This window comes from Capsicum annuum, chromosome 7 (genome assembly GCF_002878395.1).
Source record: "Capsicum annuum cultivar UCD-10X-F1 chromosome 7, UCD10Xv1.1, whole genome shotgun sequence".
NCBI lineage: Eukaryota > Viridiplantae > Streptophyta > Magnoliopsida > Solanales > Solanaceae > Capsicum > Capsicum annuum.
In genome coordinates this window covers 184,628,360-184,647,959 of record NC_061117.1, presented here as the reverse complement: position 1 = coordinate 184,647,959, position 19,600 = coordinate 184,628,360, and the positions used below count along the sequence as shown (strand labels likewise).

Here is a 19,600-nt window from a genome sequence, read left to right as displayed (position 1 = left end):
GAATCTATTTACACTTTTTGTTGGTTTAAGTATGTGAAGATATGAATAACAATATGAATACAACAAGAAATTTCCAATAATACAACAACAACACACCAACAACGTCCCCCAATCTTCAATAACAAGACATAACATACGGCCACTTCAAGTTCACAACAACAAGGTCAATATTATAAGTTCAACTTTAGATCTAGACACCTTTTGTGTTAGTGAGAAATAAACCAACACAAGAAACACACTATACAAAAAAAAAATCTACTAGATCTAGTACAAATCTCGGCCAAGACAACTTCACAAGAACAACAAGTCTCGGCCAAGGTCCATCAACAACTCAATGTTTCTAACTTTGGTAAGATCTTCCAAAGATTGATTTTGTTAAAACAAAATCAAGCCTTGAGCTTTGATACCAAATGATACAAGATCGACCAAGAACACACAGAAACATACACCCAAAATAGTCCACTTAGTCAAGAAACCGTAGACCCTTTTGGATGACCCTTCTCGGATTCAAGATCAACAACAAGAACACAATATAAGGAGGTGTTTAAAACCTATTTTCCAGCTAGCAACCAAACTAAATTATCAACACAATACAATAACAACAATATAACAACAACAAGATAGTCATGGTTTACATTAACAATACAAGAAACCGATGTATACAACAAGAGACAAGATAGTTAGCTAGACAATTGAGGGTATAGTCTTAAAAACCTAAGAGCCTATTCCACTCTTGGACATTTAATACCACACACATCAAAGACCTAACTCCTACATTGACACAAGAGAGATTTTACCTCCTCTCAACACCAACGTCTCAAGCCAACAATGCAAACACAAGTGAATCTCACTTGCCTAGCCCTAGTTTTAGTTTTAGAGCTTCTAAGAGAGAACTAAAGTGTTACAATATTACAAGTCTCAAAAATAATCAACTAAGGAGCAAAAGACCTAAAATGTTCTATTTATATTACACCTCAAATAAAAGGAGAAAAGACAAAAAGGCCCTTTAATGACCAAGTGAGTATTTAGGCATCTGTGTAGTATCCATTATGGACTGTTTTGGAGCCCTATCTAACTTAAATGTTTTCCCATTCTTGGTTGAGTCCAACAAGCTCAAAAATATGTCCATCTATGAGGTCGTACTTGTATCAATCGCCTCAAACACTAAATCTAGACCTATCAAAGTAGCCCCACCTACTTCAAACCATCCAATAGGAGATCTATATCTCCTCCCATAGTGAGCCTCAATCGAAGATATCTAAATACTGGAGTGATAGATGTTGTTGTAAGCAAACTCAATCAAAGGTAAGTGGTTATCCCAACTACCCTTCAAATCAATAACATAGGCCCTCAACATGTCCTCCAAAGCTTCAATGGTACATTCTGCCTGACCATCTGTCTGAGAATGAAAAGTTGTACTGAGATGTACTTAAGTACCAAGTCCCTTCTGAAAAGCCTTCCAAAAGTGAGAGGTAAACTGAGTTCCTCTATATGAGATGATAGCCAAGGGAAATCCATGCTACTTTACCTAATCCCTAAGATAGAGTCTAGCATAATCCTTAGATAACAATAAAAAATAAACTAGAAAGAAATAGGCTGACTTATTCATTCGATCTAGAATGACCCATACTGAATCATACTGACGACACGTACAAGGGAACGCTGTCATAAAAAAATTTCACCACCTCCTACTTCCAAGTGGGGATTCTAAACTCCTGGAGTGTACTACTAGGCCTTTGGTGCTCAACCTTAACCCGCAGACAGTTCGAATACTTAGCCACAAACTCTATAATATCTTTCCTCATACCACTCCACCAATAGATCACCCATAAATCACGATATATCTTAGTGTTTTCGGGGTGAATAGAATTCCACACAACATGCACTTCAGCCAAGATTCATTGTCTCAGACCATTAACACACGAAACACATGGTCTGCCGTGATAATAAAGCACACCATCTCCTCCTTGGGAGAAAACCTCTACCTTCTAGTATATAATTGCCTCCTTCAACTTGACCAAACTAGGATCCTTATCTTGTTTTTCTTTTACCTCAGCAACCAATGAAGATTCTGAACCCATATGCTACCTTTGGCTAAATCAATCAACCAAAATTCTATTCTAGCAAGTCGGTGAACCTCATATACTAACTCCTTCTTGTCATTCTCAACATGCACAACACTACCCATAGAAAATCTACTTAGGGCATCCACCACTACATTGGCCTTGTTCGGATTATATAGCATACTCATATCATAATCTCTTAACAACTCAAGCCATCTTCTCTGACGATGATTTAGATCTTTCTGTATGAAAACATACTATAAACTTTTGTGATCCGTGAATACATCAACATGAACCCCATAAAGGTAATACCTCTGAATCTATAAAGAAAATACAACAGTTGCCAACTCAAGGTCATGGGTAGGATAGTTTTTCTTATGAGGATTAAGTTGTCTAGAGGCGTAGGCTTTAACCTGAGATCTCTACCTTAAACATAACCAAAACCAACTCAAGAAGAATCATAATACACTAAGAACCCATCTATGCCATTTGGCAGAGCTAAAACTAGAGAAAAAATGAGTTGAGTCTTTAACTCCTGAAAACTCTTCTCATAAGAATCTGACCGCTAAAATGTAACTTTCTTCTAGATTAGTTTAGACATTGGAGAAACAACAGATGAAAAACCTTTAACAAACTATCTGTAACAGCCATCTAAACCTAAGAAACTCCTAATATCTGATAGAGAGATGGGTCTAGGTTAGTTTCTCACTGCTTTGGTCTTTGTAGGATCAACTCGAATGCCATAATCTAAAAGAATATGACAAAGAAAGGCTACTGAACTTAACCAAAATTTGCACTTACTACGGGAATAGACAAGGATATCATTAATAAAGACTGTGATGAACATGACCAAGTACTTCTTGAACACTGTATTCATGAAGTCCATAAAAGCTGTAGGGGCATTCGTTAGTCCAAAGGACAAGACTAAGAATTCAAAATTACTATACTGAGTTCTGAAGGCAGTCTTCGGAATGTCATATTCTCTGATTCCAAGCTAATAATAGCCAGATCTGAGGTCTATCTTAGAGAAATAATTTTATGCTGAAGTTAGTCGAACAAGTCATTAATCCTGGGGAGAGGATAATTATTATTGATTGTGACTTTGTTTAACTAACGGTAGTCAATGCATATTCTGAGAGAAACATCTTTCTTGTACATGAATAGAACAGGATTACCCCATGGTGAAATATTTCGCCTAATGAAACCCTTATCCAAGAGATCCTTTAACTGCTCTTTTAGTTTCTTAAGCTCAGCTGGAGACATTCTATAAGGTGAAACGAAGATAGGCTAGGTATCTGGAAGGAGATTTATTCTAAAGTCAATTTCTCTTTCAGGAGGAACTCCTAAAAGATCTTCTAGAAACATATCAGGGAACTCATTCACTACCAAAACTGACTCAAGACTCAAAGTTTCAGAATTTGAGTCCTTTACTTGGACTAGATGATAAATACACTCCGTGGATATCATCTTTCTTTTCTTAAGATAGGAAACAAATTGACCCTTTAGCATGGAAGTACTACCCCTCTATTGAATAACTAGTTCATTAGAAAACTGGAACTGAACAACTTACTTTTTGCAATCAACTGAGGCATAGCATGAGTGGAACCAATCCATGCTGGGAATGACGTCAAAATTAGTCATCTATAACTCCACAAGATCAACTAAAGTAACTTTTAGAGACACCGTGATCGAGCAATTTCTGTATACCCGTCTGGCTATAACAGACTTACCCACTGGAGTAGACACTGAGAAAGTCTCTACTAATGTTTTGAGACTGACACCAAACATCTATATAAAAAGTCACAAAGAAAAGTGAAGCTCCAAGGTCTAATAATGCATAAACATGGAGATGGAAGACTTGTAAAATAACCGTAACCATGTTAGGAGAACTTTTCTACTCATGCCGAGTTTGGAGAGCATACAGTTTATTCTAGTCCTGCCCAATGGTGGCACTGGAAGTGGCATCCTGTTGAGTTAGGCGACCTGTTGGAGCTGATGAAAAGTTGGACTGACCCTGCTTGTGAACATCTTTACCATTCTGGCCAACCATCAGTCTATCCTTGATCCGGTGGCCTGTCTTACCACACCCAAAATATCCATCACTACCTGCCCTGTACTCTTTCTGATGATGCCTACTATATTTTGACAAAGCAGATTAGTTTGATCACTATTCATGCTACCATGAGTTTGAGAGTCTGGCACTCTACCTTAATTATCTTTCCTAAACTTAGGCACCGAGCCGCTGTCTGAAGATGGGGATGGAACTAAAAATTTCAGAAGGAACTGAGAATGGTTACCACCTTCTAACTTTGGCTGAGAAAAGCTAAAACTACCTGTCCTTGCCTTTTTATTCTCTCTTTATTTCTCCTTAATTTTCTCTTTCTTAATTTAGTAAGCATGAACCATAAGTCTAGATAGGTCTATCTCCTTAATTAATATGGTGGTCCTACACTCCTTGTCTATATTATCAGATACACTAGATACAAACTTACTCATCCTAGACCTAGAGTCAGCCACCATAGTTTGAGCATACTTCACCAACTGAGTGAACTTGATCAAGTATTCCTTCATACTCATACTACCCTGCTTCAAGTTTATAAACTTTTGAACCTTAGCTTCCCTAAAATCCAGGGGGAAAAACCTATCTAAGAAAGTTATGGCAAACGCTTCCCACTCAATAGGTCCTATATCAATGACCACATCTTCCTTCCACTATTTGAACCAAGTGTGGGCTACTCCCTGCAACTGATATGCAGCTAAGTCTGAACTCTTACTCGAAGTGACACCCATGTTGTCTATCACTTTTTGCACAACATCCAAAACTCTTGCGGATCCTCCTCAGACTTGGATCTAAAAAATAAAGGGAATTTATTCAAGTGAAATCTCGAATTCTAGCTGCAGCTATATTCACCACTGGATTGGCTGGGGAAACAGCATGCTGGTTTTTTTAGGTAACTACAAAATGGGCTAAGGATTTAAAATGGCCCTGAACTCGGCATGAGAGACATAGTTGTTTAGGGGATCTTCTTGAACAGGTGGCGGTGTCGGTTGATCCCCAATCTTTCTTCCATTATTTAATCTGGGAGTCATTGTCTGTAAACAAAATGAAGGACAAGTTAGAAAAAAGGAATTCAAAAGAGCCCATACCCTTTTGCATGACATAAATATTGATAGAAGGGAAACTTTCTAAAAATGTCTCGTAGCCTCATATTCATAAGTGTGACGCGCTTTAAACCCATGCATAAGACTCTAATCAATGCGGGTTTCAGATACCCTAGGACACTCTAAAACCTTAGTCTCTGATACCAAGTTTTGTCATGACTCGAGGCTACCCTTAGTCACAACACAATGCTTAAGGCCATAAATGACCCCAAGCTTACCCTTGATCTAGTACCTGCTGTGAGCACTTAATAGAATGATAATAAAAAAACATATGCTGAATATAAAATGATAAAGTATTAGCAATTGGAATACTAAAATAAATATAAAATGACCTTTCTGAAGTATCTGATAAATACTGGAAACAATATTGTCTTTCTGAGAACCTCTAAACATACAGAGTTGATAGGAAAAAACCCCAACTAACTCCAACTGACTGAACATAAAGAAATAATAAAATAACTGAAATAATATGTCACGTCCTCGATGGATGAGGACTCACCACTACTGTTGTAAGGAGCTGCTGAGCTGTCTAGGGATGCTCAAGAAACTATCTGTCCAAACCTATCTTATAAGACAACATAGCACAAGAGAAAAATATGTGATCAGTACTTTGAATGTACTGGTACGTAAGGAAGAACTAACTGGAATACATATGGCAATCAAACATAGGTGCATGGACATGTAAGACTAAGAATACAAGATGAGGTAAAGCATGAACTGAATTTAATCTGTAAGACTGACTGACTGAATAACTGAGAATCTGAATACTTGGTAAAGCAAACCTAAACTGATGATGACAGAGTAGAACTGAAACTATGAGAGATCTCATGTAACCGACATACCCTAATATGACCTAATCGGGGTCCAACTTGCAAACACAGTTGGAAGGGTGTCAGTACCTTGCCACGCGTACTAACACTGGCTGCGTGAATCCACTAAAATTGTGTCCCGAAGGACTGGGAATTCACCCTCTACTAGAAGGTTCCCCTAATATAATGTCAACCCTCACCTGGTAGGAAGACCTCTAAAAACCTATGATGGCTATGTAGTTCTGGAACTCAGGGACTGCTACTAGAGTAACACCCTCTACTGGCTAATGAGCCTCCATCCCTAGGTTCACTCGATGCTAAATCCTAATCCCAACTAAACTGGCACTATTACTGATAAGGCTAACTAAACATATTAACTAATAGTGCTCAACATGATCATAACAAACTGAGTATTACAGTAAAATTATGAAAAGACTGACTCGTTACTTGAAATGTCAGAAACATGAGTAAACATGTACGTATCAGGTATTCATAGCCCACCAGCATCGAATTATATTTAAATATAATTACACCATAAAAAATACTCATAGAAAGTCATAATTTGGGAACCCAGAATATAATACATTTAAATAACTGATAATCTTGTGAATTACAACATAGGGATAAGTTAAACTTAGGACAACATCATGTTTACATGATTTAATACGTGAATTTGAAAAATTGATATGGTATTGACCAAACATGACATGAGAGTTTGGAATTTAAATTAATTAAAATTATAATTCACATGAAAGAGCTAATAGCATGGCTCAAATATAAACTCCATAAGGAAATATGGTAAATATCATGACTTTCACTGAATTACATTATAGAAATGAGTAAAATTCATACTACAACCCAAAATAAAGGATTTTTAGGACTCAACAGGTGAAAGGAGTCCATTAATAAATACCCCACATATCTGAAATTTCTTGGCTTGCGAAGAGAGCTTGAATTTTGAGACCTGAAAAATGACTTGATGAGGGGAAACCTTAATCTTGATGTTCTTAAAGATGGAAGAAGGTAAGTGGTTCTAATTTATTGGAAGGAGGAAAATATCACCTCTTTAAGGGTTATATGTCATGGCTGGGAATTATAACAGGGAAAAATACCAAAAATCCTTTTAACTGAACATTATAGAAATTGATCGTTAGTTTTTATGACTCAACCATATGGCTCATATGTTAGGGTATGACTAGGCCCATCAACTCGTAAACTGGACAGAATCAAAGATGGTGCACACTAATCATCATAGAGTGGTAATATATGACTAGTAACATCTCCATAAGACTTGTAGGGCTCCACTCATATCTTGGACAAAATCTTAGGAAGCATACACTATTAATCTCGCGACTTCACTTCATGTGACTAATATGATATATGTACAACTTAAGGACATGAGTCTTACCTAGAATAGAATATTAACAAATTCATACTGTCTTGGATATGACTACAATATACGACTCATATGTTGTACGTACGACTCAAGGGCATGAGTCATATGTTGTACAGTGGCATTTAGGCACGGGGTATTACACACTCATACCTTCATAGTGAGCTACACAATTTTCTTTAAGCCCAAATTAAAATAATTTGCATACAAACCAATCCAATAACTTAAGAGTCATTCATTAAGGCATTTACCACTTGGTATCGTCATACCAATATGCTTGCTAGCTAAATTTAAGATGCCAAGCTATTTCACATAACAACATTGACTCCAAGTTCCATTAAAAGACAATACATGGCCACCAAGACTATTCAAATTAATTTTTATATTCATTTATCCATTGATGCAATGCATTGAGTTCAAAATCAAGTTAAGCCATGCAACTTTTCATAAATAAAAAACTCAAATTTACTATGTGGGTTGAGGTTCATGCTACTCCAAGTCAAAATTCATCCAATTTGGGGAGATCCATGTTCTCCATTCCAACCATTTAAACAATATGCCAAATCAGTCTTAAAAAGATCAATTTAAAGTATGAATAATGAATTCGAAGCAAGAAAAAAGTAAGTCAATCAATAACAACAAAAAACCCTCAACCCAATTTAAATCACATGAAAATCCATTCAATTCATATCACAATGTAAAATTAAAATTTCGAGGAAGAAAAACATGCCTAAAATACATAAGGAATTGGAAATAATTTAAAGTTTGGATCTCGAATGTAACGCACCGAATCTGGTACCCAGAATGTTACACAATGCTCATGAACCTGAAGAACCACAAGCTAACCCATGACTGATATATGTACTTGTATACTGCATAATATACTAGATAAATGCAGAAATAAAGGATCTAAGGCCATAAGGTTCACACTAAATCATAATTGAAATAATAATATCTGAATAGTATGGTATATCGATACCAAAACAAAACTGAAAACAACTGAAGTGTGAATTAAATCTAAAAGTATCTAAGAACTGTCTGAATATAGAGTTGACGGAACATGTCTCCAACTAACTCCATCTAGCAAATATGAGCTGAAATAAATAATAACATAAAGTAATGATCATGTCCTCAAAGGATGAGGACTCACTGTGAATTCTAACTGTGGAAATTGGGATGCTACTGATGCTCTGGAGCTCGTGCTTCTAAAATTATGGTATAAGACACCATAGCACAAATGCGTCAGTACTTTGAATGTACTGGTTTACACGTGAGATAGGCTGAATGCATGGGGTTCATATGTATGAACAATATTAACTGGCTGACTAACATGAACGTGAGAATGCATGCATGAATATATAATAATAATTGGTGAGATCGTGAAAACATGATTAATGAGTCTGACTACTGATAACATGATTTAACTGATATATCTGATAACATGGGTGACTGTATCTGATAGTTCTGAACCTGATGGAACTAGCTGAGTTCCCTACTGTATCTGAGTTGATTTTATCTGACAATCTTGAGATCTGAAGAACTATCTGAGTTCTTTTACTGAGACTGATTCTGAAACTATGCGAAATAGTTATCTAACCGACATACCCCTGATAAGCTATTATAGCTAAATTGGGGTCCAACCTGTAACCTCAATTAGAAGGGTGTCAATACCTTGCCACTGGTAAGGACAAGCTATGGGTGACCCTCATCTGATAGTGTCCCCTAAACGAGAATGGTGGGACCCTCATCTAACAGTGTTTATCTACCTTATCAACCCTCATTGGACAGTGTTGATGTCTCAACCTATGTTGGCTACATAGTTCTGGGATGCAAGGATGACTTCTAAAAATCACTCCCTTATCTGATAGTGTGTGTTCCCATCCTTGGATTTAACCCGTGTTAATACCTACTCCTATCTGAATAGACTCTAAACATGATTAACTGAATTGAGTTACTGAGTTTACTGGATTCCGTTGACTGATGGAATACTACTGAATCCTGTTAGTCTAACTGAGTTCATGAGATTACTGAGATTTCCTAAGTTGTGAGACTGACTGAAGTCTACTGAACATGGCTTGATTGAGAATATTGTAGAAACATGACATGGTTCTAGGCACACAGCTATATTATTCGGGTACAAGTACCCCCAGGATTCGATAGAAGGAAACTAACATAATTTGACACTCTTGAACACATGACTAGAGTCCATAATTCATTGACTAGAGTCCATAATTCATCATATAATAGTTGGAGAATATTTGATGAGGCACTTGAATGCCTCAAGTTAATACATGGGCAAAAGAGCACATAATCATGGCTTGCTTACATACTTCTAGTATCATGTACATTTCATCAAACAAGCATAAAGCATAATCACTGATATGGAAGTCATGTTAAACATGAGTAACTTGCAGGCATTTAACATTTAAACATAATTGAGTTATTATATAGGATTTCTATTATACTAAGCATTTTATCAAACACCTTGCATGCTCCATTTAAGGCATAGGTATGATCATCAATTAAATACAATAGGATTCCACAATTTAACTTCATTACATGAAAATCAACCCTAAATGAACATGGTTTCATGAAAACATGATAAATATCCAATCGTGGTAGTTATACAATCATAACAACATGAACATAGTCACTTTACCACATAGATATCATGATATATAATTTAAAAGACGATTCTTGGGCTTCATGGATGAAAGAAATCCATGAATAAACACTGTGCATACCTTAGTTCTTGGTTTCGTGAAGATTGATTGAGAGACTTTCTTGAAATTGAATCTCTAATTGAAACCCTAGCCTGTTCTTAAGAGAAAATTGAGAGAAACTAGTATACTTCAGGTGAAGAGTAGCTAAATCACGTATTATTGGGTTTAAATAGGGGTGGAAAATTGACCCTTTTAACCCTTGGACACGTATTTTACAAATTGTAAAAATTTCCTAAACTGGACCCTTGGCGCAATGCGGCACTATCGCATCGTGTCATTGGAATTTGACAACTGGGAAATTGGGAAATGGCGCGATATGGAGCCATCATGTTGGCCCTTCTTTTGCGACCTGCAACTTTGGTGCGATGCAGAGAGATCACGCTGAGATACTGGAAAAGGACAATTGACATTTTAGCTTGTGGCGTGGCATGCCACTGACCAATATGGCATTGTTTTACAACGGGAACTTGAAATAGTCGTAACTTCTGACCCGGTTATCGGATTTGGGCGAATCTAATGTCGATAAAAATCTTATTGAATTTTCCACATGAAAAAAAAGTAAAAATCTTGAAAATTCCTCATGGAGTAAACATAATTCAATTAAGAAGCCAATACTAGACATTGTTGGGATGAAATTAGCTAGGAACTTTGGGGTATTACATTGAATGATGAGTTTTTTGTGAAACCATGAAGCTTTATTGGGTTTTGATTTTACGAGTGAAAGAGAATGATTTGATCTTTCAAAATTGAAGAAAAGATACTTATTTTATGTCTAAAGGTCATACAAAAGGTAAAAATACCAAAATCCCCTCATCCCAAATGAAAAATATAGTTTGCACAAAAATAAAATATCACCGTGGCACAGCTTTATTACGGAGGTTGTCCTCCATCACACCAATTTTGTAGAGGTTAACCTCTGTGGAACAGTGATATCATGAAGTCTCACTGCCTCAAAGTTTCAAAATATCCACGAACATGGGAGAGTCAAAAATAAAATGATAAAAAATTTTAATTGTCTTAGACTATCCCTCCCCCTCCCCCCTTAGGATCATTCATCCCTGAATGGTGAGTTAGGATACTTGTAGTATGAGATTAGCAAGAATGCATCAGAATCAAATGATAAACTCAAATTTTTGACAAGAGGGAAAAAATATTCATACCTTAAGCATATTCATTAGACACGGGGAACAAGAAGCGATACTTGGACTTCATATCTTCCTCAGCTTCCCATATAACCTCTTCTACTTTTTGATTTCTCCAATGAACCTTCACTGAAACTAACTACATCCTTGGTCCTTAATCTAAGAACTTGCCTATCCAATATTTTCACCGAGACATCCTCATAGGATAAGGAATCTGTAACACCAACATTATCAATAGGTACTATCAAAGAAGAATCACCCACACACTTTTTAAACATCAACATATGGAATACCGGATGAGTAGAGCTCAAACTTACAGGCAAATCCAACTCATAAGCAATACATCCAATTCTTCTCAAAATCTAATAGAAACATATAACTAGGACTAAGTTTCCCCTTCTTCCCACACCTCATGACTTCTTTTATAGGAGAAACCTTCAAGAACACCCAATCTCTATCAAACTTCAATTCCCTTCTCCTCATATCCGCATAAGACTTTTGGAGAATTGGAGAAGTCTTGAGTCTTTCTATAATTACGATTACCTTCTCCATAGCCTAATGAACCAAGTCAGGGCCAAACAATCTAGTCTCAAATCATCCAAAAGGAGACCTACACCTCCTACCCTAAATAGACTCAAACGGGGACATCTGAATACTCGAATAATAACTGTTATTGTACACAAACTCAATAAGAGGTAAATGATAAACTCAACTACCCCAAAATCAATGACACAGGCTCATAGCATATCTTCTAAAGTTTAAGTAGTCTGATCTAATTGTCTATCTATTTGAAGGTGGAAATTGGTACTAAGGTTCAACTTAGTTACCAAACCTTTCTAAAACAAATGCCAAAAGTGAGAAGAAAATTGTGTACCTCGGTCTGAAATAATGGACACATGTGCTCCATGCAACTTCATAATCACTTAGATAAACAACTTTGCATAATTCTCTCTAGAGTTATTAGTCCTCATAAGAAAGAAGTGAGCAGACTTAGTCATCCTATCCACAATAACCCTATTAGAATTATTCTAATTGCGACACCATGGAAGACCCGTAAAAAAATCCATGTTAATCATCTACCATTTCTACATGGACATCTCCATCTCTTGAGACATCCAACTAGGCCTCAAATGTTCAACCATAACTTGATAACAGACCATACACTTAGCCACAAATTTCACCACATCTCTCTTTATATTATTCCATTAATATATCTCATTTAAAAGTATGGTATATCTTTGTTGAACCCAAATGAACTATATACCTTGACTTATGAGCCTCAGTCAAAATCCTTTACTATAACCCATTAACATTTGGAATGCACAGCCTACCTTTATACCTTAAAATGCTATCTCCCATAATCTAAAATTCCAGGACTTTTTGTTGACTCACCTTATCCTTAATCTGCATCAGAATAGGGTCTAAAACCTATTTTTCCTTCACCTTAACACTAAGAGATGGCTTTACGACTTCCTAAACAATCACTCCCCCATCCTCAGAGTCTAGAAGACAAACTCCCAAATTAGCAAACTGGTGAATATCCTTCACCAATCCTCTTATTTTCTCATCTACATAAGATAAGCTCCCCATGGACAACCTTCTAAGAGCATCAACAACCACATTAGCTTTAGCTGAATAGTAGTGAAGACTCATGTCATAATCTTTGAGTATTTCAAGCCACTACCTCTGCCTGAGATTCAAATTCCTCTGAGTAAACACATATTGCAAGCTTTAATGATTTGAATAAATGTCCACAAGCACCCCTATACAAGTAATGGTGCCAAATTTTAAAAGCTAAAACCACTGTCGCCAACTCTAGATCATGAGTTGGTTCATTCTTCTTATGAACCTTAAGTTTGCTAGAAGTATAAGCTACAACCTTACCCTGTTGCATCAACACACAACCTAGTCCTACACGGGATGAATTAAAATACATAAAAAAAATATCAGTGCACTCAGGCAGGGTCAAAACTAGCATAAAAGTCAGCTTATCCTTCAACTTCTCAAAGCTATCCTCGCAAGCATCGGACCACTAGAACTTTACCTTTTGCTGAGTCAACTTCATTAACGGTGCGGCAACAGACGAAAAGCTCTCTACAAATCTCCTATAATATTTACACCTTCACAGTGAGCTACACAAAATACTTTAAGCCCAAATTAAAACAATTTGTACAAAAAACAATCAAATAACTTAGGAGTCATTCATTAAGATATTTACCACTTGGTATCATCATACCATTATGCTTGCCAGCTAAATTTAACATGTCAAACCATTTCACGTAACCACATTGACTCCTAAGTTCTATTTAAAGCCAATTCATGGCCACCAAGACCATTCGAATCCGTATTTATATCTATTTATTCATTAATGTAATGCATTGAGTTCAAAAGCAAGTTAAACTATGCAACTTTCCATGAATAAAAAAGGTCATATTTACCATGTGGGTTGAGGTTCATGCTTTTTCAGGCAAAAATTCATCCAATTTGGGGAAACCCATGTTCTCCATTTCAACCATTTAAATAATAACAACTCAAACTCCTCAACCTAATATCAAAACCCACAATTTAATATACATAAAAATCCATTCAATTTATGCCACAATGTAAAATTAAAGTTTGGGGAAAGAGAAACATGCCTGAAATACACAATGAATTGAAAACAATTTGAAGTTTGAAGCCCGGATGATGAATTTATTGTGAAAACCTTAGGGTTTCTTGGATTTTGAGTTTAAGAGTGAAAGAGAATGATTTGATCTTTTAAAACTTAATAAAAGAGGCTTATTTTATGTTTAAAGATCGTATAAGGATTAAAATATTAAAAGCGCCTCACCCCCAGTGAAAAAAAAACCTGCATGAAATTAAAATGTCACCATAGAACGGTCTTATTATGGAGGTTATCCTCCATAGCACACAAATATCATGGAGGTTAACCTTTGTGGAATGGTGATATCGCAGAGGCTCACTGCCTCAGAGTTCCAAAATAACATCAAACCCTTTCTGAAAATTTCAAAACTTTTCCAAATCACTCTTTTAACATCCCTAAACATAATTCAAGTAAAAAATTTACATTACGAATACGACAAGGTTAAAAATAAAATGACTAAAATTTTAAGGGTCTTACAAATATATAATTACAGAGTTGATTGATTGTGTTTATCAAGATATTTATTTTATTTGTTGATTTTACTTTTTTCAAATATTTCTTGAATACATACCGATGTATGCCCAATACTCAGAGTTAAGGAAATATCCCAATTCCATTTGATCCTTAAATTGAGACAACTCTGAGACCAAAATTAAAAGATGGAGAAATAAGGAGCTCTTGATCAAGAAGCCCTACTTGAGGGGGTTCATGGAGACTCAAAAAAATTAAATTAGCCACTACAACAATATGATGTTCAGGATACCACAAAATAAGTCATTAATCAATTAATGTCTAAGAAAAATTCTAGGAAAGCAGTTGCCCGTCGTGCAGCAAGGGAAAAAAAGGCTAGACAAGACGAGGCAAATCGTCAAGCTATACTTGATGTAAGGGGAAAATTGAGAAGAAATGGACAACAACCTCTCCAATAGTATTCTTCTGGTTATGATAATATCTAGGAAGACTTAGGGTATGAAGAGTTGATTGAAACAAGTGGAATCATTCCACTAGAATTGCTTTAAGATACTAAGTTTGACATCACGAGTATGATGATCCAACTACAAAATTAGATGAGTGTACTTGTTGGGCTGCCTACTATTTATGGAAACATGTATATCATGAAATTTGTAGGGGTCTGGACTTTATATAATCTACATGGTGTAAGCAAAAAGGTTATTCAACTGAGGCTATTTTTATTTTCTCTGGTGGGAGAAGCTACTCTATAGTTAGGTGAATTACTCCATGGATCTATTACTACTTAGAACAAGCTGCAGACTCAGTTCTTGGATACATTTTTCCTACCTTCCAGAATGCTGCAATTGAAAGATAAGGTATATAAATTCTGATAGTTGCATTCATAGACACTAAACGAGACTCACTTATTGTTCAAGAAAAATCTACAAAATATCCCCAATCACAGAATTACTAGTTTTAACTTGCTAGAGATCTTTTACAAAGCCTTGAATGCTAACACTATGGTTGTAGCAAACACTATCATTGGTGGGGCCTTCATGAGTTAATGATGGGAGCATGCTTCTGAAATCTTAGATCAAAATATAAAAACCAACCAATGGTGGCATACTCAAGAAGTAGACAGATCACCCAATACTTATGCAATTAGATCCTTCAATGAGTAGTGAGTACTAGATGAGATAGTAGCTTAAGAGGTATCACAGTTAAGGACTAATATTGGATTGCTTAATAAGCAATTTACAATAGTTGGAGTGAAGAAGTTTAATACATTATATGCATGATGTAAGGCTTCTAGATATTAAGATTCAGATAATGAAAAAGAGGCTAAATATCATAACAAAGAGGTGGAAAGTTCTTGATCTAAGGTTCAAAGGTCCAATCAAGATAATTAAACCTCTAGGAAATTATGGAGACAATTATAATAGGTTTGGGTATAGAGACAAGAGTAGAGATAGACATTGTTTGGAAATGGAAAGATAATTATAAAGACAAGAGTGGGTTTTATGTTCCATCAGAGAACTATAATGTTGAGTTTCAAAATTCAAGAATTGAAGCTTTGCTTGAAAAACTTGTTAAGGGGTTGGAAAGCCAAGAAAATTTCTTTAAAGTGCTTAGGGAAGACATTTCAGGTACGATCTAAAAAGTTAAATCTCATGTGAATGCCATTAAACAACTTAAGCAATAATTTGGAAAGATGTCCATTGCAGTAAACCTGTGTCAACTGGGCATACTTTCAAGCAAAACCAACCAAAATCTTAAGAATAATATTCATTGCCTAGCCATCACTACTCATAATAGTTAGGCTACTACTGATGCACCTATACATGTGGTCGATGATGAGGGGGATGAACCCGTGATCATTGATGATGTAGATAAAAATAAAGTAGAGAATATGGTGGTCAATGAGAATGCATATCAAAAGCCTTTAGTTGTTGCAAAAAGGCTAAGATTGAAAAATACAAGGGTAAGGTTACACCAGTATTTAATCTAATTCCATGACCTCTTCCTCCTTTCTCCAAAGATTGAAAAACATAAAGAGGACAAAAATATCAGAAGTTCATTTTAATGTTGAAGGATTGGTCGATAAATATCCCTCTTAAGAAAGCTCTAGAGCAAATGTTGAGCTATGTAAAATTTATGAAGGACTAGGTAACAAAGAAGAGGACTATAAGTTTTGATCCCATGAACCTGCTCTATAGTAGCGAAGAAGAAAGATTTGGGAGCTTTCATAATTCCTTGTACTATCGGGTCTTTGAATTTTTCATGGGCCATATGTGGCTTGGGTGATAGTATTAACCTAATGCTGCTAATCATTTACATGTATTTGGGGTTGGGGTTACCTAAATCTACCTTTATAAGACTATGATGGTAGATCGCACTGTGAAGAAGCAGTAGGAATATTGTGTGATATATTGGCGAAGGTAGCATTCTTCATATTTCTGGATGACTTTGTGATTCTTCACTGTGTGGTTGACTTTAAGGTTTTCATTATATTGGAAAGGACTTTCCTCATAACTAGACAGACATTAGTAGATATGGATACTACGCGCAGATAAAGTTTCAATTAAATAATGAGTAGGTTACTTTTAATGTATATCGGTCCATGAAGCATCCAAAGGACATGCGTATGATCTCTATTATAGATACCATAGATAATGATGAGTTGGTAGTTCCTATTAAGGAAAGACTCGGTGTCAAGGTACTTGCAGCGATATTAATAAATTTTAACAGTGATGGTATTGAAAAGTATAATAAGATGGTGAATGCACTTGTTAGTAAGGGTTCATACACTTATATACCAAAGAAATAGGATTTTGATCTGAACAATAGAGTAACCTTTCTAGCTAAATTTTCTATTGAGAAGCCTTACATTTTAGATCTAAAGGCTGATGTTGGGCGTATTTATACGTCTTAGCACCATAACTTACCCATGTTTTAGCTAAGTTTTGAGGATAAAATACATAATTCTTGCACTTTTAGTCTATTTTTAGTTAAGTGAGCTGACCTATGTGATTAGCATGCTTTTCAGGTACTAATGAGGAAAATTTCAGCACTTTGGGGACCTGTGGACAGCAAAGGAAAACTTCACATAAAAAGGAAAGCAGCTCTTGGACTGAATGTGACGCATGGGAACTTTTTCCCGGGCAAACTCAATATTTTTTAAATAGTTAAGGATGCAGTAGCAATTTATTAGAGAAGGATGTTATTAAAAGCATGATTGCTGAATTTTTAGTTCATTATTGACATTCTGTATTATTTTGAGAACAAGAATAGCAGCGTAGCTTGAGGACAGGGAGAGAGAAACGTGTTTCTCTCTTAATTTCACTAGTCAATATTCATCACCAAGATCGTTCTAAGTTTTGGTATGATGAATATTTCTATGTTGATTTCTGTTTTATTCATGAGTAGCTAAGCTTATTTGTTAGGGTTATGGAAACCTTGTAGTATACTCTCTATTGCTATGAGTTTGTGAATTTATGATGTGTCACGCCACTTATATCATTACTCTATTCATTTTAATTGCATTCTCATGGTTGCAAACATAGGGAATGCGCCATTATAGCAATAACTTGTTCGATAGAAAAGTTACTGTTTGGAAAAGAGAGTGTGACAAGAAAATAGGGTTTCCAACCTCTATTTTACACGTTAATGCCTTAGCAGGATTAACTTCTTGGAGAGTTCGTACAATTGGTTGTACACTTTGGATTCGAGAGAACTACGGTGAATAAATCCTTGATGGTTGAAAAACACTTGGATTTAGAATTAGAATAAGTCTTTCTATAAGTGCATGCATGTATAAAATTCATATTACTCATAGTTAATAGAGAAGTAGAAGCTACAAGGTGGGTATAACCCTAACTTGTCATTCTCTGTGATCAAATATAATTACACATATCATCTCATCGTTACACTGATAATATTATTGTGCACTTAAACCAAACCCCCTTACCTTGGAACCTTCGATCAACAGTCTAATAATAATCACAATACTTAGTGATCATAGTATTCCCTGTGGGATTCGACACCCAACCCAGTTGGGTTCTATATTTGACAGCGACCGCTTACACTTTCTAACGAGAGTTGTAATTTGGGCGTATCAAATTTTGGCGCCATTGCCGGGGAATACGGTTGTCAACTAAGTTTGTGATAGTTAATAGACCCTTTGGTCAAAGATTCTCAAATTTTACTTTTTGTTTGTTGTTTTTATTTTGTTCAAGTTTAGTGGATTGCATGCCAAATACACGAAGATCTAGTCAGCCATTATTACCTATAAATCCTGAACCACATCTCATTGGCAGAATGGATGTGCAACGTGACCTTGAAAGGATAGCTACTCAACAAGATCAGGCTAGATTAGCTGCATTGGCAGCTGCGCAAGTAAATCAACAGAATGCTAATAACCCAGGTCGGGTACCAAATCTTAATAATGAGGACCTGGATGATGATGAGTTATTAAATCCAATGCGTGCAGATGATGTGGTTGCACCAGTGAACAAGAATATCAACAGAGATCGTCAAGCTAGAATGAAACCTGAACGCCGAGCTGTTCAGGTTGCTTTTGATGATGATGATGACGATTTGGATGGGGCTGGTGCCACAAGGGCTATTATTCCTCCGCCCTTGACACCCGAAGCCAAGTTCAATATCACGAGCACCATGATCCAGCTATTGCAACTCAAAGGGTTATTTGGTGGACTTACAAACGATGATTCAAATATGCATCTGATTAATTTTATCTCAACATACAAATCATTTGACAATCCAGGGGTTGGACAGAATGCGATCCAACTGCGCTTATTTCCATTGTCTCTATCTGGAGAGGCAACTCTATGGTTAAACGGGCTAACTCCTGACTCTATTACAAATTGAAGGCAACTGAAAGAAGGTTTCCTAGAAAGATTCTTTCCGCCGTCCAGGAGAGCACAATTAAGAGATGACATAAGCAATTTCAGACAGCTTCTAACTGAAGCTCTCCACGAGACATGGGAGAGGTTCAAGAAGAAGCTTATGCAGTGCCCAAATCATCAGATGACCAATGTCCACTTGATGGAAATATTATATAGGGCTTTGAACTCGGTGACTAAGCCAGTGGTTGATAATGCTACGGGTGGGTCATTCATGGACCATACGTTTATTAAGGCATGTGATATGCTGGATCGTATGACAAAGCAGAGTAGAGCTTGGCATACCAGG

At 36.2% G+C, this 19,600-nt stretch overlaps 1 protein-coding gene across 1 annotated transcript in view; it reads left to right on the top strand.

Annotated features, from left to right (window-relative positions):
- LOC107876708 (myb-related protein 1-like) overlaps positions 1-19,344 on the top strand; it is a 51,246-nt gene extending 31,902 nt beyond the window's left edge. Inside the window, exons 5-6 of the mRNA XM_047394082.1 lie at positions 18,813-18,958; positions 19,279-19,344. Coding sequence (XP_047250038.1) covers positions 18,813-18,958; positions 19,279-19,344 — 212 coding nt within the window. The remainder of the gene's footprint in view (positions 1-18,812; positions 18,959-19,278) is intronic.
- The last annotated feature ends 256 nt before the right edge of the window (positions 19,345-19,600 follow it).